Source organism: Narcine bancroftii, chromosome 2 (assembly GCF_036971445.1).
Source record: "Narcine bancroftii isolate sNarBan1 chromosome 2, sNarBan1.hap1, whole genome shotgun sequence".
In the NCBI taxonomy this organism is placed as follows: domain Eukaryota; kingdom Metazoa; phylum Chordata; class Chondrichthyes; order Torpediniformes; family Narcinidae; genus Narcine; species Narcine bancroftii.
Genome location: NC_091470.1, coordinates 193,434,242 through 193,461,245, shown reverse-complemented (window position 1 = coordinate 193,461,245; position 27,004 = coordinate 193,434,242). Strand labels below are relative to the sequence as shown.

At 48.9% G+C, this 27,004-nt stretch overlaps 1 protein-coding gene across 2 annotated transcripts in view; it reads left to right on the top strand.

Moving 5' to 3' along the window:
- The window catches only part of LOC138754870 (phosphatidylinositol 4,5-bisphosphate 3-kinase catalytic subunit alpha isoform), a 103,270-nt gene extending 81,559 nt beyond the window's left edge, over nt 1-21,711 (top strand). For both annotated transcript variants that reach the window (XM_069919793.1, XM_069919794.1), the window contains exons 13-22: nt 3,543-3,707; nt 5,256-5,359; nt 6,078-6,249; nt 8,202-8,308; nt 9,337-9,458; nt 9,660-9,738; nt 10,171-10,341; nt 11,578-11,695; nt 11,966-12,117; nt 16,315-21,711. In XM_069919793.1, the coding sequence (XP_069775894.1) occupies nt 3,543-3,707; nt 5,256-5,359; nt 6,078-6,249; nt 8,202-8,308; nt 9,337-9,458; nt 9,660-9,738; nt 10,171-10,341; nt 11,578-11,695; nt 11,966-12,117; nt 16,315-16,579 (1,455 nt within the window). In that variant the 3' untranslated portion in view covers nt 16,580-21,711. The remainder of the gene's footprint in view (nt 1-3,542; nt 3,708-5,255; nt 5,360-6,077; nt 6,250-8,201; nt 8,309-9,336; nt 9,459-9,659; nt 9,739-10,170; nt 10,342-11,577; nt 11,696-11,965; nt 12,118-16,314) is intronic.
- The last annotated feature ends 5,293 nt before the right edge of the window (nt 21,712-27,004 follow it).

The following is a 27,004-nucleotide window of genomic DNA, read 5'->3' as shown; positions in this document are numbered from 1 at the left end:
TTCAGCCATCTTGTGGTCACGTCCCAGTTAGCAGGCTGCTACGATATCAATAAATTGTTTTATTATAATGATTGTAGTTACTGCATGTGTTGAATATTAAGTGAAAAAGAAACTGGAGCCCCATGCAGGAAACCCATATGGACACGGAGAGAGCGTACAAACTGTTTACAGCACCAGATTCCAACCCTGATCCTGGTCGCTGGCACTGTAACAGCGTCACACTAACAGCTACACGAACTGAGCAGAGGGTGGCTTCATTTTGGCAATGCACAAGGCTGCAGATAGACCTGTTAGTGTGGGAATAGGGTGTGGGGTTGAAATGGGTTGACAGATGCACTTCTTGTTTTTCCAATGTTACATATTCTTTGCTGCTAATTCATTTCTTCACCATACAAATCCACTTCCCAGCACAGCTGGCTGGATGGCACCTCGGAATCTTGTCCAGTTGTGTGTAGGACCAACCCTCTCTGCTGGAGATATGCAGTGTTGAAAGTCCCTGGATCATAATGGGACAAGGAGGCTGGCTGCTCTTGCAGCTCTGCAACTAGCCACGAGGTGGCAGGCAAAGGTCATGATGAAAGTAGCATTGCAACCCACTAAATGTGCCGGAGAAACTCAGCGGGGTCACGGGTCACCAACGTTTCGGGCCTGGGTCATAACTGGACCCCCACATCTGCAGACTCTTTTGATTACCATTGAGGAAATGGGGAGGCTGCAGAAGGACTTGGACAGATTAGGAGAATGGTCAGAGGAGGGGCAAATGAAAGAGTTGGAAAGTGTACGGTCAAATTATGATTTTGCTGGCATAAAATTGTCAATGACAATGCCAGAATTGGGTCTTCCTGTCAGCTGTCTGTTGGAGTTGCTGCTTTTTACAATGATTCAGATTGTGGAATGAATGTTTGAGGCCAAGTTTACACACGATATGTTAGTTACCCTTTACTTTCTACAGATGCTAAGTGACTTTCCGCGTCTCTCCAGCAGATTGAAAACAAACTATCACTTTTTGTAAATTGCATTATATCGGGAGCATCACTGCGTGGGATGAGATCGGCACCAATCAAGTCCACAGTCGAAGTTTGTGAATGTAACTCGTGTCGAGGTCAAAGTTCATATTTATTGTCAGTACATCACATTATAACTTAGACTCTACTTCCTGCTGGTGAGGCAGAATTACCACCTATTGGCAGTGCAAATAAAACTCTACACAATGTACACACGCAAACAAATAAAGACCTGCATTTAGACATTCATACAGCACAATAACATGCCCTTCAGGCCCACAAGCCCCTGCCCTCAAATTATACCCAATTAACCTACAACCCCCCCCCTCCCGTATGATTTGAAGGGTGGGAGGAAACCAGAGCCCCTCGGGAAAACCCACGCAGACATGGAGATTGTGCAAACTCCTTACAGTGTGGGATTTGAACCCTGGTCCCCATCGCTGGCGCTGTAACAGTTGTGCCAACCATGTAAGTACACTGTGCAAAGCAGAGAGGGAAAAAAATCAATGAAGTGCTTCAGTGAGAGTCCTTAAATGAGTCCCTGGTTCACGGTGCCATTTGTGTGTTGGGTCCAGTAAAGATGCTCCAAGTTAGGGATTCCCAAGAACTTAAATTTGCTCCCCCTCTGGAGAAACTCAGCTGGACTTGCAACATCCATAGGAGGTAGGGAGAGAACCAGCGTTTCGGGCCTGAGCCCTTCCTCGAGGTGTGAGCGTAAAGTAGGCAAGCGCCTGAGTAAAAGGGTGGGGATGCACTTTCCCTTTCTGTCTGGGCACCTGCCTGCTTTTTGCTCACACCTTGAGGAAGGTCCCAGGCCTGAAATGTTGGTTACCCTTTATTTCCCATGGATCCTGAGTTTCTTGTATATTGCTGTATTTTCATGCATACCACATGCAAAAAAAATCATAAATTATGTAAAAATATTTTCATATAACGTGCAGAAAATAAATTATGTAAAAATATTTCTGCACACACCACTTTGCATTTAAATGGAACATGTGTCAAAGCACAAACCCAGTATCTACCACAGTTAATCTTCCACAATTAACACCCAATCAACTCCCCCCCCCCCCCCCCCCAGAGGTGTCTCACCATTAGGTACTTGATATCCAGCTGCATCACATTAACAAGCTTTGGAGAGGGAGGAATCAATTAAATAGATCGGAAGATCGGCTTTGATCAGAGGCACTTGATATGTTGATCTTCTTATCTCCTTCGGTGACTGGTCTAGGTAATTAACATCGATAAGGTGCCAGCCAAAACATCCTGTTTTATAGGAATACCATGGCATTCAGTACAAAGAAATCAAAATTTCCCACACCTGCTACAAATTGTGCCCATTCTTTCATTGCAACTATGCTCACTATAAATTGCTTGTTTGACTTTCACACACCCATGTTCCTTCAATGCCGTCCTCATATTCCCACACTCACTATAACTTGCCAATTTGATTTTGTGCGCGTTCTTCAGTGTGTGAAAATATTTTCATAAAGCGCGCACCTGCATATAATGCGGTGGGAGGGACCTGGTTCATAAAATACACATATAATCTGTGCGTTATATGCGTAAAAATGCAGTACACTACCATCTCAGCGTCTGCAGACTTTCCTGTTTCACTCCCCGGCCTGTGCATTGGCTGCTTTACTGAGGGAGTTTTGGGCAAGGGTGGGGGAGTGGGGGGGGGGGGTGATGGATTGAGCTATCTCCACAGCTCTGGTCTTGAGTGGAGTGGTTGCCGTCCCAGGCGGTGATACAGAAAATGCTTCTCTTCCCAAAAGGTCTTCGCAATTCAGTAAGTTTCCTTGATAACGGTTTCTGCTGTCACAGGGGCTGCCAACACTTGGTGTTTCCAGTACACTTTCAGTTCAACACCTCTTTGACCTGTCACAACTTGTCAATTCAACCTCCCAAGCTGAGCACAGCCTGTCGCAATTTTTTTAAGCTTTGTAGCGTTCTGTTTGTCCACGATTTGTTTTGAATCTCTTGTGTTGAAACCGCTGCAGAAATTCCTGTGGCATAAGGGGGAGGCTTTGAGTCAGCCCTGTGTCAGTGGGGTGTTTGTGTGTTGGACGTGGGAAGCGCATCAAGTGGTCACGGACTTGGAACATAGGGTGGAAGGTCAGACAGTCCGCACCTGAAGCCAGAAATTACCCTCAACTGCCTACTCACAAACTTTCAACCATAATTCTTGGAGCCAATAAAGTTAGCACATCCACAAAAGTCAAGTTCACAGATAAGAATGATAAATTACACGCGCTGTGTGATTTGTAGGTGACGCTGGCTTCAATCTCAATAACCAGGGGTTACATTTGATGTGGTGCAGGTGACACATGCTCTGCCAAAGGCAGGGAAGGAGTGGGTGGGGGAGAGGGCCGATCTGGAGGAGCAAGGGGATCCTGTGGGGTGGGGGAGGGGCAGGGCTGGGGGGAGGTAAGGCCAGGTGGGGGAGGTTTGAAGAGGGGGAGAAGAGGTGGGAAAGTGATGGACTCCCCCTTCTTGCCCCACCCCCTAACACCAATGGCTGTGTCTCCCGCACAGATGTACTGCCTGCTGAAGGATTGGCCGCTGATCAAACCGGAACAGGCCCTGGAGCTGCTGGACTGTAACTTCCCCGACCCCATGGTGCGGGAGTTCGCCGTCAACTGTCTGGTCAAAGGGCTGTCCGACGATCGCCTCTCCCAGTACCTCATCCAGCTGGTCCAGGTGAGTGAGGGTATGGCCCCTCGTTTTCCCCACCCCGATTACATCTCTTTCCCCCCCCCCCACCCCCTGTGCTCTTCCTGCCACTTTTCCCCCCACCTCGAGGCCTTCTCTCCCCCCTCCCCTTAAAGCTGGAGGAACTCGGACAGTTCCACAGTGTCCATTGGAGGTAAAGATGCATCACTGACACTTTAGGCCTGAGCCCTTCCTCACGATACAAGATGTTTCACAGTCACAGTGTCTGTAGACCTCTGTGTTTCACTCCTCTTCCCCATCCCTGTGGGTGAGTGCTGGGATTCCTCGTGAACACGGAAGGGGTGGAGAATTGGATAAGCAAGTTTGCGGATGACACAAAGATTGGTGGTGTTGCAGACAGTGAGGTAGATGACCGTAGATTAAAAGGTGATTTAGGAAGGCTGGAGGTGTGGGCTGAGAAATGGCTGATGGAATTTAATACAGATAAATGTGAGGTGCTACATTTTGGAAAAGCAAATTTAAATAGGTCATATACATTGAATGGTAGACAATTGAGGAGTGCAGAGCAACAAAGGGATTTAGGAGTTATGGTAAATAGTACCCTCAAGGCTGATACTCAGGTAGATGGTGTGGTGAAGAAGGCATTTGGAATGTTGGCCTTCATAAATCGGAGTATTGAATTCAAGAGTAGGGAGGTTATGGCATTGGTGAGACCAAATTTGGAGTACTGTGTACAATTTTGGTCACCAAATTATAGGAAAGATATAAACAAAATAGAGAGAGTGCAGAGAAGGTTCACGAGAATGTTGATAGGATTTCAGGGTCTGAGTTACAGGGAAAGGTTGTGCAGACTGGGGCTTTTTTCTCTGGAGCGTAGAAGATTGAGAGGGGACTTGATAGAGGTGTTTAAGATTTTAAAAGGGACAGACAGAGTAAATGTGGATAGGGTTTTTCAATTAAGAAAGGGGGAGATTCAAACTAGAGGGCATGGTTTAAGATTGAAGGGGGAAAATTGTAAGGGGAACATGAGGGGAAATTTCTTTATGCAGAGGGTGGTGGGGATGTGGAATGAGCTTCCGGCAGACGTGGTCGAGGCGGGATCATTGGTTACATTTAAGGAAAGACTGGGTCGTTACATGGATAGGAGGGGACTAGAGGGGTATGGACTGGGTGCTGGTCAGTGGGACTAGGAGGGTGGGGATTTGCTACAGCATGGACTAGTAGGGCCGAACTGGCCTGTTCTGTGCTGTAAGTGGTTATATGGTTATATGGCTTGGGTGGAGTTGATGTTGAGAGGGCATTTTCTGTGGTGAGGGAGTCCGGGAGCAGAGGATCCAGACTCTGAACAAGAGAGCGTCCCCTTAGAACAGACACGTGGGGGAGTTTCTTCCCCCAAAGGGTGGGAAAACTGAGATTTGATGCTATGGTCGGCTGTGGAGGGTGGTCATTAGGGGTATTTATGTCGAAGATGGATCGGTTCCTGATTAGGAAGGAAATGCACACAGCATTCTGCTCTGGGGTGTCCCTCACCCTGGTGGGCAGCCCCTCCTGCATCACCTCCGGGTCTCCCCGCAGGTCCTGAAGTACGAGCAGTATCTGGACAACCCGCTGGGCCGCTTCCTACTGAAGAAATCGTTGACCAACCAGCGGATCGGGCACTTCTTCTTCTGGCATCTGAAGCAAGTATTAGTATTGCACAGGCCCTTTGGCCCATCGATTCCATGTTGACCCATCTCAACGAAACTCCTACCAGCCTGTCAACTCTTGCCCTCCTGCCCCCTCCCCACACCATGGGGCAATTAAGCCCCGCCCATCTCTGGGATGTGAGCGATACATGCCCTCACTCTCGCGTGCACAATTTCTCGCGCGCATGCCATCTCACAAACACGCAGTCTCACACGTATACACCAACGAGCAGTGCCAGAGGTGGGAATCGACCCTAGGTGTGTGGAGCTGTAAGGAAGCACCTCTCTCCTCTATGCCACTGGCCCCCCCACCCTCCCAAATATTGTTCCCAAGAGTGGTAATTGTCACCACTTCCTATGGATTCACATTCCCCTCCCAGTAATCCACTAACTGGGTCTCTCTCTCCTCTTTGCCAGGGTGAGCCCCCATGCTGCTCAATACTCTGGTTCCCAACACCTCACTCCCCATCTCCACAGAGGATTCCCTCTCACCTCCTTCCTCAAAGATCTTTGAGTCTCTCCTCCCCCTTCCCTCCCCCCACCACCTCTGCCTTCCATGCCTGCCCTGGGTTCCTGACCCTAGGGGTTGACCAATGACTGGGGAATACCCCTGCTTCTCTGCACCCATCCCATTCCCCACCCCGCTCTGCCTCAGCCCCCTCCAGAGCAGCAGGGCTGGACGAGCACCTGATTGCCTGTCATTGTGCCCTAGGTCAGAAATGCACAACAAGACAGTGAGCCAGCGGTTCGGGCTGCTGCTGGAGTCCTTTTGCCGTGCCTGCGGAATGTACCTGAAACACCTCATCCGGCAGGTGGAGGCCATGGAGAAGCTCATCAACCTGACAGACATACTGAAGCAGGAGAAGAAGGACGAGACGCAGAAGGTTAGCCCGGGTGCTGCTGACCCATGTGCGATGGGCTGTGTTGGAACTGGCAGAGGAGTGAGTTGTGCATCTCTGCAGCCCATCTGGTCCTCGCCAACCGGGTTGGGCAGGCCCCATTCACTTGGACGAAGAACATGACAGCACAGAAACAGTTCCCTTCTGACATTCTAGTCTGTTGAACCATTTTTTTGCCTAATCCCACTGAACTTCACCTAGTCCACAGCCCTTCAAACCTATCCTATCCATGTACCTGTCCAAATTCCTCTTAAATGTTAAAATTGAGCCCCATTCACTACTTAAGCTGATAGCTCATTCCACACCCCCACACCTCTCTGTGTGAAGAAATTCCCCCTAAACTTTTCCCCTTTTATCCGTAACCCATGTCCTCTGGTTTGTATCTCACCCACCCTCAGTGGAAAAATCTGTCTATCCCCCTCATAATTTTAAATACCTCTATCAAATCTCCCCTCATTCTTCTACAGTCCAGGGAATAAAGTCCGAACCTGTTTAACCTTTCCCTGTAACTCAGTTCCTGAAGTCTGGGCAACATCTTAGTAAATCTTCTCTGCACTCTTTCTATCTTATCGATATTGTGTCCCAGGCCCTCTTCTTCCATGCCTATCCTTTCCCACTCCTAACTCTCCGCACTTCTGCAGCTCCCTCCGGCTCCTGGTTCCACACACTCCGAGTGGAAAAAAGACTCCCCTCAGCTCCTTCTTTAAACATCTCCATTCTCACCTGAAACTGTCTACCCTGGGGTGGGGGTGGGATATGACTGTGAGCATTCACTTTATTCAAAGAACAACAGTGCAAAAGTGGGCCCCTTTGCCCTTTGAGTCTGTGCCGAACTATTGTTCTCCTAAAAGGTAAAAAAACACAATGCTGGAGAAATTCAGCAGGTCAAACAGTGGATTTTATATTAGCAAAGATAGAGAACCAATGTTTCTAGCTTGGGCCCTTCATCAAAGGTTGGAAAAGTATTGGCAGGCACCCAAACAAAATGGCAGAGGGGAGGAGTACAAGCCACAGGCAGGAGGTGATAGGTGGATAAGGGAGGGAGGGCACAGCAGTAAATGAAGGAGAGGGGATGAAGAGATGGAGGAAAGAAACAGTGAAGTTATCTCCCAGTCTGCGTCCAATCTCTCTGATGTAGAGGAGACCACAGCGGAGCACCGGATGCAATAGACGCACTCTGCGGATTCACAAGTGAAATGTTGCTTCATTTTGAAGGATTTAGTGAAGTGATATAATTAGCATCGACTTCTCCAGTTTCTGCTAGAAACTCCATCCCTCTGTCCCTTTTCCTCCAGATCTCCACCCTCTCCATTCACAGAGCCATATTTCCCCCTCCCCCCCCACCTCCTGTTTGCAGCTGTGCTCTCCTTCCCCGTTATCCTGCTCCACCGTTCAATGTGATCACGGCTGATCTCCACCAACCTGCCTTTCCCCCATATCCCTTAATTTCCCCATACAATGTAAAAACCTACCCAACCTCATCTTAAATATATTTACTGAGGTCGTCTCCACTGCTTCAATGGGCAGTGAATTCTACAGATTCCCCACCCTTTGGAAGAAGCAGTTCCTCCTCATCTCCATCCTAAACTTACTGCCTTTGGATCTTGAGGCCATGTTCCCTTGTTCTGGTCTCCCCCACCCATGGGAACAACTTACCTACCTCTATCTCATCTGTGTCTTTCATAATTTTATGCGTTTTGATAAGATTCCCCCCCCCCCACCTTATAAATTCCATCGAGTTTAATCCCAGATGACTCAATCACTCCTCAGCTTGTGTTTTAAAAATACCTCCATCATCATTCAGATTGACCTTCTGTTTGTTGTACACACAAAACATGCGCCTTATTTTCTCCGTTGAGGCTCCATCCTGCTGTGGTCAGGAGCATTGGTTTGCTGAGCTCTGGAAGTGACCTGCTGCCTCTCTCCCTCTTCTCCAGATGCAGATGAAGTTCTTGGTGGAGCAGATGAGCAGACCCGATTACATGGAGGCACTGCAGGGGTTTATCTGTCCCCTGAACCCAGTCCACCAGCTAGGCAACCTACGGTAAGTGCCAGGGAGAGCTCCCTCACCCTTGTCCCAAGGAGACGGCTGGCAACTGGTGTTCCATGCTCAGGGCTGGGTGGTCCGCATGTATAGGCATGTACGTGCTCAGAGCTGGGCAGTCTACGCATGCGGGTGTGTACGTGATCTGAACGGGTGGGCCACACGTATGAGCGTGTATGTGCTGGTGGCTGGGTGGTTCACGAGTATGGGGTGGTAGGCTCCCTGCGTGAATGTGCGTATGTGGTGGGTATGCGAGCATGCACACTCAGGCTGGATGTGTGCACACAAGCTGTGCGCACGTTGTGGTCTTGTGCTGGATGTGCATCACGCCCAACTGGATGTGCGTATGAATTTACGCTGCTATTTGTGTGCATGCACGTGCAGCTGGTCACGTGCACGAGAATGCGCACACTGATCATGTGTTCGATATTTTCTTAAATTTGAAGACACATCGTAGTTACAGGCCCTTCCAGCCCAAGAACATGCGCTGCACAGAAACACCCACATGACTAATTAACCCGCGTTCCCCATACGTCTTTAGGAATGGGAGAAACTGGAATGAGCGGAGGAAATCCACAAGGATACGGGGAGAATGTCCAAACTCCTCACCCACAGCGCCGAATTCGAACGCAGGTCGCTGGCACTGTTAACAGTGTCATGCTAACTGTGCCATCTCGTTTCTTCACTTTCCCTTTATGGGCAAGAATGGGCCAAATGCCCTCATCCTGCTGTTCTTGGGCACTCCTGGGTGCCAAGGTGGAGCAGGCGGTCCAGAAATTATTCTGAGAGTTAATCATTGGCACCTGACATATCTGCGCAGTTACTGTGGTCAGCGTTTATTTCTGGAAAGTTCTGCGTCAACTGCGAATTACCTGGTGGATGCCTCGTTGGCCTGAATTATGCAAGACTATCTCAGAGGAGGTGTTTAGCCTGCAGTTGTGATGGGGGGGCAGGGCGAGTCAATGTCTTCACTCAGTACCAGCTCCTGGGCTCCATGTGGACCTCATTCCTGCTCTGTGTCCCCACAGGCTGGAGGAGTGCAGGATCATGAGCTCGGCTAAGCGACCTCTCTGGCTGAACTGGGAGAACCCCGACATCATGTCTGAACTGCTCTTCACCAACAATGAAATCATCTTCAAGAATGGTGATGGTGAGTCTCTCCCCCTCTCACCTCCTCATTTCCCTGAGCGCACTCCATCTCCCTCCCCACATGCAAATTGCCCCCCCCCCCCAAGCTCCCTCTTCCCCACCCCCTCCTATTGGCCCCTTCCCGTTCTCTCCCCCTGCAGCCCCTATTGTCCAGGTCAGGTACATGCTGGAGTGCTCCTCACCCGTCCGACTCTCTTCATAGATCTACGGCAGGACATGCTGACGCTGCAGATCATTCGGATCATGGAGAACATTTGGCAGAACCAGGGACTGGATCTCAGGTAGGTGAGGAGCCTGGGGACTGTTTTTATGCTGGGCCTGAGAGCCCTGGACATCTGGTCCTGCTGCTGGTCAGGGCATGAGGTCCCACTCAGGACCGTCCTCCTCTCCCCTGCCCATGGATGAGGCTGAATTGAGAGAGAGGTCCATCACTCAGATTTTTCTTCCTCCTCTCCCTTGCCCCCTCCCCTCGCCCAGCGGGCTCCCTCTCCCTTCCCCCCGCCCGGTGAGCCCCCTCCCCTCACCCAGCGAGCACCCTCCTCCCCTGCCTCATCCAGTATGGCAAGCTCCTCCCATCCCCCTCAGCGTCATGCAATGAGCTGCCAGCTCTCCAGATTGCTTGTCTACGAAGTTGAGCAATAAATGGGGAAATGCCTTTGATTCTGTCCCCCCTCCTCTCTCTCTCTCTCTCTCTCTCTCCCCTGCTCCCCCAGGATGCTTCCCTACGGATGCCTGTCAATCGGTGACTGTGTCGGGCTGATCGAGGCCGTGCGGAGTTCCCACACCATCATGCAGATCCAGTGCAAGGGTGGGCTCAAGGGTGCGCTGCAGTTCAACAGCCACACCCTGCACCAGTGGTTGAAGGACAAGAACAAGGGCGAGGCGTAAGTGTGGCGTGACCCTCCTTCCAACACGGCCTGCGAACTGTACATCACACAGGAAAAAGACTCAGGAGTCGGCCATCCGGCCCATCGAGCTAGCCCTGCCCATTCAATGAGCCTATCTAATGATAGGCTCATCTCCACCCACCTGCCTTTTCCCCATATCCCTTAATTCCCCGAATATAAAAATCCATCCAACTTGATCTTAAATATATTTACTGGGATCGCCTCCCAGTTGGTGAAGAGCAGTTCAGACATGATGTCGGGGTTCTCCCAGTTCAGCCAGAGAGGTCGCTTAGCCGAGCTCATGATCCTGCACTCCTCCAGCCTGTGGGGACACAGAGCAGGTATGAGGTCCACATGGAGCCCAGGAGCTGGTACTGAGTGAAGACGTCGACTCACAACTGCAGGCTAAACACCTCCTCTGAGATAGTCTTGCATAATTCAGGCCAACGAGGCATCCACCAGGTTATTAGCAGTTGACGTAGAACTTTCCACAGATTTGCACCCCCCACAATTCAGGAAAAGCAGTTCCTCCTCATCTCCGTCCTAAACCTACTACCTTGAATCTTGAGGCTACGTCTCCTAGTCTGGTTTCCCCTACTCATGGGAATAACTTGCCTTCCTCTATCTTAACTATCCCTTTCGTAATTTTATATGTTTCTGTAAGATCCCCACTCATTCTTCTAAATTCCAGTGATTATAGTCCCAGACGACTCGATCTCTCCTCATAGGCTCATCCCTGGAATCAACCTGGTGACCCTCCTCTGCACCACCTCCAAAGCCAGTCCATCCTTCCTCAAGTAAGGAGGCCAGAACTGCACGCAGTGCTCTACACATCAACAAACTATGCAACACAGAGAGGGTAAAAATCGATAAAGTCCTTAAATGAGTCCCTAATTGAGTTTGTCGTTGAGGAGTCTGGTGATGGAGGGATAGCAGCTGTTCCGGGCATGTGAATTTTCTGTGGATTTCCACGTTTTTAAAATCCGCCTCTGTGTTTTATCAGTGCCCTCCCAGCCTGCTCTGACTCCCTCTGCCTGTTCTGTTCCATGCTAGGATGTTGCTCTGCCAACTTTGGCTGCCACGTTTCCTGCAGTATAGAGGTGCATGACATTCCCCATGCACTCCCCTTCATCTGTGATGTCATGTGTGTGCTCTCTGACAACCAGTCTGACATTTGGAGTTCCCCGTGGAATGACCTGGGTTACGCTGATGTGCATTATATTTGGTTGCCAGGTACGACGCAGCCATTGATCTGTTCACCCACTCGTGCGCTGGGTACTGCGTGGCCACCTTCATCCTGGGCATTGGAGACCGGCACAACAGCAACATCATGGTGAAGGACGATGGCCAGGTGGGTGGGAGGGGGGAGATCTCCCTGTGAGTGGGGGATAGAGTGTGGGGGAGACTCCTCGTGGGTGGGGGGAGGGGAAGGGGGGTTCTTTCCATCGGTGGGGTGGACAGGGTCTTCCCGTGGATGGGGGAGGGGACAGACTAAACTGGGATCTGTGCAAATGAGAGGCAGATGCCAGTACAGTCCTTTGGGCTGAAGGGCCTATTTCCAGGCCGTGCGTCTCCACAAAACGTCTCTGTGTCCAGCCTGACATTCTCTCGCTCTTTCCAGCTGTTCCACATAGACTTTGGCCATTTCCTGGACCACAAGAAGAAGAAATTCGGATACAAGCGTGAGAGGGTCCCCTTTGTGTTAACGCAGGATTTCGTGATCGTCATCAGTAAGGGGGCGCAGGAGTGCACGAAGACCAAGGAGTTCGAACAGTAAGTGCGGGGTACGGGCAGCTCACCGAGCCAGGGAGGGTGGGAGTGTTTAAAACCTCACAGAAATGCTGGAGGAACTCAGCCAGTCTCTTAGCTTCCACAGGAGATAAATATATATTACCGACATTTCGGGCCTGAGCCTTTCCTCAAGGCATCTGAATAAAGACTGGGGAGAGGAAGCAGGAAGAATGTGGGTGGGGAGTACATACCAACAGCAAAAGGTGTTAATGGATATGATAAGAGGAAAGGTGAGAATTGATTTTGGCTCTGAAAGGAGACAGAGGGAAAAAGGAAAGAGAGAGAGAGAACTGAGGGACAAAGATGGAGGAGTTTAAACAGAAACCTGAGAGGTCGATATTAATGCCATCTGGTTGGAGGGCCCTGGACGGAAGATGAGGTTCCTTCAATTTGCGGGTGGTTTCAGTATGGCAGTGCATGAGACAGTGGATAGATATTTTGATGGAATAGGATGGTGGCCACTGGGAGCTCCACACTATTGCAGTGGACAGAGCCAAGATGCTTGGTGAAGTGGTCAACCAGTCTGTGTTCAGTCTCTTCGATAAAGAGGAGACCACAACGGGAGCAGCGGATACAGTAGATGACTTTCAAAGATTCACAATTGTTGCTTCACTTGGAAGAACTCTTTGGATGTTCACACAGCTTCTTTTGAGTATGGTGGTTGCCTCATTACCACCTGGGGCAGTGCGAAGGGTTCGTTCCACAAGCAGTCCAGCAACGCCCAACAGAGCAGTACAAAGGGCAGCATGGTCAGCCCAATTCTGTAACAGCGAACGGGGCTCAAATCTGTCAGGAGTTTGTATGTTCTTCCTGTGACTGCGTGGGTTTCCTCTCACCCTCCAAAACCATTTGGGGTGAAGACCATAAGACATAGGAGCAGAAATGGCCATCAAGTCTGCCCTGCTATTCAATCATGAACTGATCCATTTCCCCACTCGGCCCCACTGCCCATCCTTCTCCCCATAACATTTGATGCCCTGGCTGATCAAGAACCTATCAATCTCTGCCTTAAATATATCCAATAACCCATCCTCCACAACCACCCATGGCAATAAATTCCACAGATTCACCACTCTCTGGTTAAGAAAGGGTCGGTAATGGATGTATTTGGGTGGCAAGGGCTCAAGGGCTGGAAGGGCCTCTTACCACGCTGCAGATCCATAGAAGACTGAAGGGAAGTTATACTGGGAGTTGAAGTGAAGGATCAGTTGGTGCATGGCAGGGGTAGCATGAGAGCATGATGGCTGCAGGGCAGAAACTGCTGTTGAACCTATCTTGGAGAAGGGCCCAGGCCCAAAACACTGGTCTACCCTTCATATGGACGCTACATGACCTGCTGAGTTTCTCCAGCATCTTTGCTTGTTGAACTTGACCCCAGCTGCAGACTTTCTGGTTGAACTGCTGATGAACCCGTCATCGCGCCAGCTCACGCTCTTGAGACTTGTCCCCGAGGAGGGAGAAGAGTGTTTCCTGGGGGAGAGATGTGGGCAGCCTCTCTGGGGCAGCGGAATGGGTCGACAGTCGAGGATGTGTGATGTTCTTACGCCTTTACCACCTTCCAATTCTGGGACGAGCATCTTTAAGCCAGGACTTGTATATGCAGCAATTGGGCTGACTTTGTAAAAATCAGTGGCTCGATGCAAAGCAAAATCCTGCAAAGGCAATGTGGTTGCAACCAGATCATCTGGTTGGCGGTGATCTTTGGCTGAGAGTTGACTGCTATCTCCAGCCCTTCTGTAATGGTGGAATCAGCCCCACTTCCCCAGTCCACTTTCAGGGTTAACGGAGCCCTGGATTAACATTCTCCCTGAACATTGGCAGTGCTCCTTCTGTGTGACATTTCAAGTTTATTATCACCTGACTATACAAATATAAACTGATGAAACAGTAAAATCCCTGCTATCCAAAATTCAAGCAATTGGCAGCATCAAGCAACCAGCAAAAAATACGTAAATTTAAAATTAGCACGCCAATCAGTTTACCGTGCAGTCAGAACTGTAATGGAATATATATTTGGGAGATAATTGTTAAAATTAGAGTAGGTTACATACAGATTTTAAAACAGATCTTATTTGAAATACTGAAGAATGCATATTCAGTGAACTTTACAGAAACTATGGAGAATGCTATGCACGTTTCACAAGTAGGTGCTAATTGAAATGACGTAATAAAATGAGTTAACCATTGTTTTGGAATGGAGACACTCTGGCTGTTTGCAAGTATCTTTGGTGCTCACAGAAAGGTCACTCCTAGGTTTTGTTTACCTAAATCAACAGCTTGACCAAGAAGGATAACTCCTGTGGTTTGCTGAAGAAGGTATGGGTTTTGTGGCAAGTGAGAGAGTCACATGGGCTTTCTAGCAGTCCCAGTTGGGGAGAGAGAGAGAGAGAGAGAGAGAGAGAGAGAGAGGCGAAACAAGCTCTCTCAGCTAGTGTGTGTTACACTGAAAGCAGCTGAACAGTGCAAGCCAGGAAGATGGTTGGAAACGGAAAGCTCCAGAGTGGCAGATGGCTGGAAGTACTATCTGTCTGATGTTTCTCTTGGAATAAGTGGAACAGAAAGGAACTCTGTGGTCGCCTGAAAGAAAGAGGTTACCATCTGGAGAACCCTGCTGGGGCAAGTTTCATCAGCAAGACATTGAGGTGACTAATGGTGGTACCTCAGTTGTGGAAATCCTGGAACAACAAATCTCTCTCTGCAAACCCGACGAGAACCTTCTTGAGCGGTAACCATTTACCTTTTGAGCACCAAAGCCTGTTAAACTTTATACATGTTAAATTCTGTGCACAGTCTAAGAATTGCCTGCAACCAGAGAACTTGGAAGAATGAGAAGTGAGATTGAACTACACATCACACACATGTGCTCTTAAGAAAGGGGTTAAGTTGAGTTTAGTTAAGTTAATAGAGATAAGTTAAAGTTTGATTCTGTTTTCATGTTTAAAGATAATTAAAAACAATTGTTTAAGTAACCATTTGTCATGGTGAATATCTATTGCTGCTGGGTTTTGGGGTCCTTTGGGCTTGTAACAGAAGCAACCGGTAAATTCATTTTTCCAGCATTTACCAATCTCCATAGGTGCCGGATAACACAGTTTTACTGTAATCACATATGCACATATAGGGAGGATTTTTAAAAAATATACATAAATATTTTGGGATGATTTACTCAGGTACAGGATCATTAATCTCAAAGCCTGTGGGAAGAAGCTGTCCCCCAGCCTGGCTGTCCTGATTTTGATGCTCCTGTACCTCCTTCCTGATGGTAGTGGGCTTGCTGTATGGAAAGGGTCCTCAATAATTCTCTAAGCCCTGTTTAAGCACCGCCCCCAGTGAACGTCATCAATAGAGGAAAGGGAGACCCCAGTGATCTTCTTGGCTGTTTTGATGCAGCTGGACTTTCAATTGTGCTCCTGTAAAATGTTGGCTGAGAGATGACTGATACCTCCAGAGCTACAAGAGATGACGTCTATCCTCCAGGACCCCCGCCATCCAGGGCATGCCCACTTCACTCTGTTACCATCAGGAAGGAAGTGTAGGAAGCTGAAGACGAGCACCCAATACCCAATACAGAGTGAAACACAAAAGTTTGCGGATGCTGTGATTTTAGTTAAAAGCACAGAAATGCTGGAAGAACTCAGCTGGTCTTGCAGTGTCCACAGGAGGTAAAGGAATGAATGGCTTAGGCCTGAAATGTTCTTGGGACTCTATTGCCAGTGACCATCGACAGCTCAGAGCCGAGCTCGTAAACACTCACCCTGGCTCCCTTCCCGGGACTGGCCTCTTTTTCACGCCAGCCTGGCGTCAAAGCAGTCACCCTTGACACCTGCTTAACTCTGTATAAATGCAAGTTGTTGTTATATTGTGACTTGAAATTCTTCTGTGGGGCTGTGGAGGAGGGGAAAGGGGAGAGTGTGTAGGGGTAGGATAGGATGAGGAGGGGATTCTTTGAGGTGATGGGTACAATGGGGTAAGGCTGCATTGGAAGTCAGGTGGCTGAGTAATGAATGTTAGATTCACCATTTTGTTTCTGCCCCCCTTATCTCCCCCTCACCCCCTTATCTCCCCCTCGCCCCCTTATCTCCCCCTCGCCCCCTCATTGCCCCCCCTTATCCCCCCTTTTCCCTCGTCCCATCTCCTCCTCCTCTCTTGTCCTCCCCCACCCCCCCAAATCACTGGCAGGTTCCAGGAGATGTGCTACAAGGCCTACCTTGCCATCCGCCAGCATGCCAACCTCTTCATCAACCTCTTCTCCATGATGCTAGGCTCCGGCATGCCTGAGCTGCAGTCCTTCGATGACATTGCCTACATCCGCAAGACCCTGGCGCTGGACAAGACAGAGCAGGAAGCCCTGGAGTATTTCACCAAGCAAATGAACGACGCCCACCACGGCGGCTGGACCACCAAAATGGACTGGATCTTTCACACCATCCGCCACATGCCCTGAGCGCACCAGCACAATCGCCCCAGGGAGTTGGCGGATCCTGTCCGTTCTCCAAGTCGGAGGCCCATCCAGGCAAGAGGATGCTCACTTCGACCCAGGGGTACGTCGGGAGCCAGAATCCTTCCTGCCCTGGACTTGGATGCAGCCAGTCTCTTCCTTATCATTACACATTGAACGTCTTGCACCAACAAACCCTGAATCTGGTCTGGGTGAGGTTTTTGCCCCTCCCTCTCTCTGCAGGAGGGGTGGGGAGTGTCTGAAAGGAAGAACTAGATTTTGAGATCAAATCCTATCTTCAGAGATGGGGCAGCAATGCATCGGGTTCCGGTGGATACGAGCTGTGGCACTCCACAGCTTATATGAAGGAGCTTTGTCCATCTTTTGATTGCACGGAGCAGTTTCCTTCTGTAGCAACCCGAGGCGCTTATTGCCTGGTTTCCACCCCCACAAAACAGTGAATGGCGTGCTGTGAGTGGCGAGGGCTTCTCCACCCAAACCGGTATAAACTGCACCAGGATGCCCTGGCTCTCCGGAGGAATGGCTGAACTGTCGATTGTGGAGGGAACAAGGGATTTTTGTTTTCATTTTTGATCCTGTGTGATTGTACTGGGGAGTGGGGAGGGGGGGGGGGAGGTGGTGAGACTTCCGGGGACGAGTATACAGGGGAACGTGGTGCTACCCGACTGGTTTGTCCAATCTGCTTGGCAAAGTGGCCCACAGAGAGACAGCACTGTTCTGAAATCCTGTAACTGACAGGTTGGTTAGATAACATGATGGTTTATTTATTGGAGGTGATCACACGGTTCGTGTTGGTTTTTGAGGTCAACGTTGGGTTGAGATGGCTTGTCGGATTGGATTGACAGGTTATTGGCTAGTCTTGAATTGGCTTGGGTTGACTGCCTTCTATTGGGTTGGGATTGGCCAGATTTACCTGCATTGGGTTGAGGTCAACTTGGTTTAGATTAGGTTGGCCAACATTGGGTTGTATTGAGTTCCTATATTGCCTCGTGCCTTGTAATGGCTGAGATTGCAATTGGATTGAGCTTTGGGTTAACCTTGGTTCTGATGAGTTGGGTTGATGTGGGCGGCATTGGGGTGGGCTGATGCCTCCAAGACTGGAAGCATTGAGTTGTTCGTTTCTAAGCCTGAAGCCCTTCAGGAATATTATCGTTCTCTTGCTCTGAAGCTGTCTCGCTGCCTATCCACCCTATCTTGTTTTTGGAAAAGGGGAATGGGAAGTTCTCAATTTTTTTTAAGCAGTAATGTCATCCATGAAGGAAATAAACAGGAAACCAAGCCTCTTCCCCTTGAGGTGATGACCCTGCCTGCAAAGATCCAGTGAAGAAAGCACGTTAGTGTCCCAGCTGACAGACTTGGTTGAATCTTTGCAAGGAATAAGGCAAAAGGAAACCTCATCTCGGCAGCACTGAGCAACTGAGTGGATTTAACACAAATACCAACAAGTATTAATAATAACTAGAATTTATTTGTGGGAGGGGGATGGAATATGTTTTCGAGTTGGGGCAGGCATTAATAAATGCCTGTTTATAATGGCAGTGTGACTGGGGACAGTCTACAGCACCGCCAGTTTACTTCAGGAGGCCAATCCCAAGTTCTTCATCCTTTCCATGTTACTGAAGCCTCTCGTTCCTGGCCCCCATGCAGTTGATTTGTCTCTGCTCGCTCCTCAATGTTATGGCTAGAATTGGACCTGAAAACTTGCTTGTGATTTGTGGAGGTTCAGCATTACATCTTTGCTTTTGGGCTTTATTTATTGAAGCGAAGGCTCACAATAATGCTTTTTTATACATGTACCACATCTATGACTTTTGTTTAAAGTTCCTGCTCCAAAGGTGTCTGTTTTAAATATTGCCTGAAATCGTTCCAAGCCCTTATTCTGAGCTTGGCTGATCAGAGGCTGTTGACAGTCTTTCTGACATCGCTGCCCATTATCTCGTTATGCAATCTGTGTGAAGCCTGTATTAACCTCCGCTCGCGTTGCCTTGAGTGTTCCCAGCTTCAGAGAGGGTCGAAGAAACTGTTTACATTTAACAGGACTTTTTAATTCCTTAGTACATCGAGTTGGAGGTTTGATGTTTTGTCGACTGGCCAGCAATGGTGGCTGCAGTACCCACAATCCTCTTTGGCCTGGAAACTTGTCTATCTATATGTCAGGACAATTGGGAGGATCAGAAAGCAACTTGGAGCATTCCAAAATGAATGCAGTGTGTTGTTGGCGTAGGTGTGCAGTTGTGTTGGTGTGGTGACCGATGGTGGAAGATTTACTTATTATCCTGCACCCAGGAGGCTGGAGGTGTGGGATTATCATTTGTCAAATAACATTCGGAATCCATCAGATTTCTACCTTCCTGTTTTGTTTTTGTTTCCTAGTCTTGGAGTTCCTGTAGTTACCTCCTGAACTACTCACCCTTGACATCGATAAGTACAACTCAACGAGCAGCTCACTCTCGTCCACCAGAAGCACCCCGGTGTGCACCTGGCTCAGTACTACCCCTACCCAGTCACCTCTCAGGACAGAAGGTCCCACACCCAAAGCCAAGAGTTGCTCCATCCATTGATGGAGTTGGTAAACCAGGGGCCTTATTTTCCCCTGCAAACATCTCACTGCAAACACTGCCACTGGATAGGTGGCACAATGCTGTTACGGCATCAGCGACCTTGAGTTCGAATCCCACGCTGTCTGTAAGAAGTTTGTACGTTCTCCCTGTGTCTGCATGGGTTTCTTCTGGGAACTCCAGTTTCCTTCCACTGTTCAAAACATACTGGGGTTTTTTAAATTTAGATATACAGCATCACGGTAACAGGCCCTTCTGGCCCACGAACCTGTGCCACCCAATTCACCTACAGTCCCCAGTACGTTTTGAACGTACAGTTGTAGGTCAGTTGGGTGTAATTGGGCATCACGGGCTTGTGGGCCAGAATGGCCTGTTACAGTGCTATATGTCTAAATTTTAAAAATTGTGCTGGTCTGTTAGCACTCTGGTTAACACTAATCTCAGCAGAAGTAAGCTGGCCAGTATCTCAGTAGGGTGTGTGCAGAGTTAGTGGGGTCCTCGCTGGGTTCCAAAATGGTTTGAGGCATCCCAAGCACTGTTTTTCCCAGTTCTCTGAAATGTCGCCGTGGAGCCTGGACTCGATTTACCAGCCACAAGAAGGAGATTCCATTTCATCTCCTTTTACAGCTTAGGAGTACCCATGCTGACTCATCTCCCGAGGGCTGAAAATACCCTGTATGCAAGGCTTCCTGACCAAATCTTCCTTAGCATTCAAAATAAGGTCAACAATGATGGGAGAAATTCGTTTGGGGCACCAAACATCTCTGCACACCAGCCAGTTCAAACCCAAAAGTATTTGCCCCACCTCCTCCATTTGACATTAGAGTTTCTGACCCTTCAGGGAGAAGATGTGAGTTTTATTTTTACAAAAATAACCATTGTCTCTCATAGAAAGGGAGAGCTTCTCATGACTGTTACCTGTGAGAGTTAGGGAACATTGCATGGAGTTTGCCTTTATACAAAGCAAAACAACTACCCTATTGAAAGTAATGGGTCTGGCAGAGTGTGTGGATGGAAAAGGAACTGGCTTTTCAGGTTCTCAATAATATCCCAAATTTATCTCTCCACCGAGTATTTCCAACATGTTTGTATTTTACGTAAGTGGCAATACTATAGCATGCTCATTTGTGTATCTCCATCTTTCCCCTCACCATGCATCCCCAGGTCTGAATATGAATGATCTCCAATTGTTGGAGTCAATGCTGAGCTACTCTTTGCAGGGCCGCATGAAAGGATTCTATTGAGTCTCTGGTGCTGAGAAAGCTTTGGTGAATTCAACGCATGTGTATCTACCCTGGGAGTGTGTGAAGGGATGTAGAGGGAGCTTCACTCTGTGTCTGACCCTGGAGTGTGTGATGGGACGGTGTGGAGGGAGCTTCACTCTGTGTCTGACTCCGGGAGTGTTAGGTGTGGAGGGAGTTTCACTCTGTCTGACCCCGGGAGTGTGTGATGGGACGGTGTGGAGGGAGCTTCACTCTGTGTCTGACCCTGAGAGTGTGTGATGGATCGATGTAAAGGGAGCTTCACTCTGTGTCTGACCCTGAGAGTGTGTGATGGGACGGTGCGGAGGGAGCTTCACTCTGTGTCTGACCCTGAATGTGTGTGATGGGATGGTGCAGAGGAAGGTTCAGTCTGTGTCTAATTTGTGCTCTGGGAATGTGTGAAGCCTTCAGTGGATCTGGCTAAATTTTCTTTACCCAACAATCACTTCCCTTCCTTAATTTGAAATTACTTTAAAAATTAATCAAAATCTACCCGTTCAAACGTATTGGACAGTAAATTCCAACCTTTGCCAAGTCGCACTCGGCAGAGGAGATTTGAAGGAAGCTTGACTAAACGTGGCGATACAGAAGAAATAATTGCTGTGATATAACTGTGGCCCCTCGAGTGGTCTTTGATGTGGGAGAAAGGGGATGAGGGAATCAATCCCTTGGGGAGTGTGGAGTAAGATGATGGGTTGGACAGGATGTCGATGAGGTTGAAATCTGCCTGCTCCAGTTTTCAGACATTCAGCCACCAAATGCACCAGTCTCACTGGTCTGGTTTCAGCCCAAGGTGCTTTAGGGTTACCTACCTCTTGCTCTCGGCGCCCCGCCTTCTTGCCCCGTTCCCCCCCCCCTTCTCTTTCTGCCCCCGCCTCCCCATCTCCCAGCACCCCCCCCCCTTCCAGTGTCAGGCAGGGTGGGGGTGCTTGTTTGCCGTGGTTCCCACGCTGCTGCTGAGAGTGTGAGAATGGGGGCTGTTACCATCGGCATACTGGGAACTCTGCCCTTTCAGTTCATCGTTATATTTTCTCTGTGTGTGTGTGTGTGTGTGTGTGTGTGTGTGTGAGTGTCTTAACCCCTGCAAATTAATCCTGATTTAGATGTCGGTGTGAGAGAGGCTGCTGTGTAATCTCATCACAGATACTGTACATGTGTGTTTTTTAATTAATAATTAAAAAATATTGTATTTGCACTTTGCAAAGAGTAAACCTTGTACAAATGTAAAGTCAGATCAAAATAACGACGCGCCTGTGGCCAAGCGTGCCGGTTTAATAAAGGTATCAGCTATTTTAAAGTCAGTGGATGTTCTTTTGCGTCCCGTTGCTGCCATCTCGCAATGATTGATGTCTGTATCCCCTGTTCTCCCTGTCCTCTCTTTCCTGCCCTTCCTTCCTCCCTCTCTCGCCTTTCCTCCCTCCATCTTTCTCTCCTGTCTCCCGTCTCTGTCCCCTCCCTCTCCCGTCTCTGTCCCCTCCCTTTCTCTCGCCTTCCTCCCCCACCCCCTTCCTTCCCCCTCCCCTGATTAATATGCAGTCAGTGTTGCTCAGATCCAGGTAACTGAAGGCAATGAGGAAGTGTGCAGGAGAGAGATAGATAACTAGTTGAGTGGTGTCACAACAACAACCTTGCACTCAACGTTGTGGACTTCAGGAGGGGGAAATCAGGAGAACACGATCCAGTCCTCACTGAGGGGTCAAGAATGTCAAATCCTGGGTGTTAACATCGATGAATATCTATGTCAATTGTTTGAGGTACGTCACCAAATTTCTACACTTGTGCTGTCTTCTTTGGCTTGGCTTCGCGGACGAAGATTTATGGAGGGGGTAAAAAGTCCACGTCAGCTGCAGGCTCGTTTGTGGCTGACAAGTCCGATGCGGGACAGGCAGACACGATTGCAGCGGTTGCAAGGGAAAATTGGTTGGTTGGGGTTGGGTGTTGGGTTTTTCCTCCTTTGCCTTTTGTCAGTGAGGTGGGCTCTGCGGTCTTCTTCAAAGGAGGTTGCTGCCCGCCAAACTGTGAGGCGCCAAGATGCACGGTTTGAGGCGATATCAGCCCACTGGCGGTGGTCAATGTGGCAGGCACCAAGAGATTTCTTTAGGCATTCCTTGTACCTTTTCTTTGGTGCACCTCTGTCACGGTGGCCAGTGGAGAGCTCGCCATATAACACGATCTTGGGAAGGCGATGGTCCTCCATTCTGGAGACGTGACCCATCCAGCGCAGCTGGATCTTCAGCAGCGTGGACTTGATGCTGTCGACCTCTGCCATCTCGAGTACTTCGACGTTAGGGGTGTAAGCGCTCCAATGGATGTTGAGGATGGAGCGGAGACAACGCTGGTGGAAGCGTTCTAGGAGCCGTAGGTGGTGCCGGTAGAGGACCCATGATTCGGAGCCGAACAGGAGTGTGGGTATGACAACGGCTCTGTATACGCTTATCTTTGTGAGGTTTTTCAGTTGGTTGTTTTTCCAGACTCTTTTGTGTAGTCTTCCAAAGGCGCTATTTGCCTTGGCGAGTCTGTTGTCTATCTCATTGTCGATCCTTGCATCTGATGAAATGGTGCAGCCGAGGTAGGTAAACTGGTTGACCGTTTTGAGTTTTGTGTGCCCGATGGAGATGTGGGGGGGCTGGTAGTCATGGTGGGGAGCTGGCTGATGGAGGACCTCAGTTTTCTTCAGGCTGACTTCCAGGCCAAACATTTTGGCAGTTTCCGCAAAGCAGGACGTCAAGCGCTGAAGAGCTGGCTCTGAATGGGCAACTAAAGCGGCATCATCTGCAAAGAGTAGTTCACGGACAACCTCAACCGATGGTCAGAACACTTCCAAACTCTTTTCAGTGCCAACCGCTCAGTCCAAGATTCCGCCCTGCTCCAGCTCCCTCAACAGCCCCTAAGGCTAGAGCTGGATGAGGTTCCCACCCTGGATGAGACATATAAGGCAATCGAACAACTGAAAAGTGGCAAAGCAGCAGGTATGGATGGAATCCCCCCAGAAGTCTGGAAGGCTGGCGGCAAAACTCTGCATGCCAAACTGCATGAGTTTTTCAAGCTTTGTTGGGACCAAGGTAAACTGCCTCAGGATCTTCGTGATGCCACCATCATCACCGTGTACAAAAACAAAGGCGAGAAATCAGACTGCTCAAACTACAGGGGAATCACGTTGCTCTCCATTGCAGGCAAAATCTTCGCTAGGATTCTACTAAATAGAATAATACCTAGTGTCGCCGAGAATATTCTCCCAGAATCACAGTGCGGCTTTCGCGCAAACAGAGGAACCACTGACATGGTCTTTGCCCTCAGACAGCTCCAAGAAAAGTGCAGAGAACAAAACAAAGGACTCTATATCACCTTTGTTGACCTCACCAAAGCCTTCGACACCGTGAGCAGGAAAGGGCTTTGGCAAATACTAGAGCGCATCGGATGTCCCCCAAAGTTCCTCAACATGATTATCCAACTGCACGAAAACCAACAAGGTCGGGTCAGATACAGCAATGAGCTCTCCGAACCCTTCTCCATTAACAATGGCGTGAAGCAAGGCTGTGTTCTCGCACCAACCCTCTTTTCAATCTTCTTCAGCATGATGCTGAACCAAGCCATGAAAGACCCCAACAATGAAGACGCTGTTTACATCCGGTACCGCACGGATGGCAGTCTCTTCAATCTGAGGCGCCTGCAAGCTCACACCAAGACACAAGAGAAACTTGTGCTGTGGAGAGCTGTCAAATCGCTGTCTGGTACAGAGGTGCCAGCACTCAGGAAATAAAAACTACAGAGAGTTGTGAACTAGTCTTCACTCCGTTGAGATCTAAATGAGGACCCCACCCCCACCCCCCACCCCCCCAGGCCATGCCCTCTTCACTCCGCTACCATCGGGAAGGAGGTCCAGGAGCTTGAAGACGAGTCACCAGCACCACAAGGACAGCTTCTTCCCCTCCTTTCCTGAATTGACACAATTTCTGTTTCACTAGTTTATTTTTTAAATCTTGTATTTATGGAAATCTAATTTAAAGCAATTTTCCACCTGTAATATACAATACTGCTGCCACAAAACAACTCGTGATACGTTCTTGACAATGAACCTGATTCTGAGGTGTAGGGTGTTGGAGGAGACTCGTCCACGGTAAGTAGGCGTTCCTGCTGAGGACCCTCCACTGGATGTGAAGAATTGCAGGGCACAATGCCGCTCACAGTGAAGCCCTTTGTATGTATAATGTACCAAGATGTTCCTCATCCAGCCCATTGTTTGTGGAATAATCCCTTCTTTCCCATTGCTCCAACCATTTTTCTGTATTTTAAAATGTTTTTAAATTTAGGCATACACCACGGTTGCAGGCCCTTTTGGCTCACGAGCCCAAATTCTCCAATGAACCTACACCCCTCCAGAGAATGTACCAACTCCTTAGCGTTAGATTCGAACCCGGTCCCTGCAATGTGTTGCGCTAATCTCATTTAGATTTTTTCCAATATTACGCAGGTTGACAGAGCTGAGGCTTTTCTCGTTGGAGCGACAAAGGATGACGGGGGCGGGGGCTCGGATTGGGTGGACAATAACCAATACCAGAGGGGAGGGAGGTTATTTTTATAATGGTGGGTGCCTGAAATTTGTTGCTGGGGATGGTGGGGGAGCCTAAAACGGGCATTTAAGAGACTACAGCACAGAGCTGGAAGACAAATAGAGGGTCGTGGAGGAAGACTTGTGGACCAGCTTTACAGAGGACAGTACAACATCACAAAGGGCCTTGGCTGCGCTGTCATTATTTTTCACACAGTACCACAAGCCCGAGCTGCCCAATAAATGTGGAAGGAAACCCACGCTGACACGGGGAGATCGTTACCAACGGCGCGGGATTTAAACGCGGGTCGCTGGTGCTAACCTTGTTCAATGTAGGAGGCGTGATTAAGTCTACAAAATACACCAATGTTGGTGCGGTGATCAGGGCCCAGGTTTAAGGTGGATGGAGTCGGGGGAGAGATTTAACAGGAACTCGAGCGGTAACGTATTTACACAGGGAGGTGGGTGTGTGGGATGGGCAGCCAGAAGGGGTGGTTGAGGCAGGAACTATTGCAGTGTTTAAGAATAAAATTGGTTGGATTCATGGATAGGGTGGGTTTAGAAGGATATGCAGTTGGGACTGGTGTGGGTGGGTCGTTACTGTCAGCAAGAGAGGCTGACTGAAGTGATGGACTTTAAGAACTTTAATGCACAGGGGTCAGAGTTGGGACCAATCTTTATGTTGAATATCAATGATTTGGATTCTGGAATTGATGGATTTGTGACCCAAGTTTGCAGATGGTACGAAGGTAGGTGGAGGAGCAGGTCGTGAGAGGAAACGGAAGCTACAGAGGACATGGAAGAATGGGCAGAGAAGTGTCAAATTAAATACAATGTCAGAACCTGTAGGCCATGCATTTGGTAGAAAAATAAACGAGCAGATTATTTTCTAAATAGGGATTTAAAAATTGAAAAGGGACCTGGGAGTCCTCATGCAGAAGAGCCTGAGGGTAAAGTTGCAGGTTGAGTCGGTGAAGAAGGGAAATGCGATGCTGGTGCTCATTTCAAGAGGAATAGAATATAAGAGCAGGGATGTGATGTTGAGGCTTTAAAGGCCCTGGTGAGGCATCACGTGGTCAATTGTGAGCATTTTTGGGCTCATTTAAGAAAGGATGTACTGAGGTTGGAGAGAGTTCAGAGGAGGTTCACAAGGATGATTCCAGGAATGAAAGGGTTATATGAGGAGTGTTTGACAGCTGTTGCCCTGTACTCATTGAAATTTAGGAGAACGATGGGGGGGGGGGGGGGATCTCATTGGAACATTTTGAATGTTGAAAAGCGTGGACAGAGTAGACATAGAAAGGTTGTTTCCCACTGTGTAAGAGTCCAGGACAAGAGGACACAAGTTCAGGATTGAAGGGCGTCCACTTAGTACAGAGATGTGGAGGAATTTCTTCAGCCAGAGTGTGGTGAATCTGTAAAATTTGTTACCACAGGTGGCTGTGGAGGCCAGGCCATTGGGTGTATTTAAGGCAGAGTTTGTTAGCTTCTTGATTGCCCAGGGCATCAAAAGTTATGGGGCAAAGGCCGGGCAGTGGGGCTGAGTGGGAAAATAGATCCACTCATGATTAAATGGGCAGAATTGATGGGCTGAATGGTCTGCTTCTACTACTTTATGGTTTTATAACCTGCCATCCTCTGTGTATGTTGAGAAAAAAAAATTTTCAGGTTCCTGTTCAATCTCTCCCCAACTCACCTTAAACCCGTATCCTCTGGTTACCAATTTTCCCCGATCTAGGCCAAAATCTCTGTGTCCACCCAATCTGTTCCTACCATGATTTTCTACACCTCTATGAGATCATCTGAAGGGAATTGGAGAGTGGAACAGTGCAGGAATAATAACCATGCATTGGATGGAACGAGATACTAAAAGGTAACAGGTAAAGGGTTGGGCTGTACTTTTGGTGTGAACAGGAGAGAAAGGGGAGACCAGGAGGGTTTCTAACAAGTATGGTTATTGTGATGGGATCATTTCAGGGGCTGTGTGCGCCTACCCCAGTGACCGCAGGAGATGTTCCACTTGCACCCACCACTCCTCCCT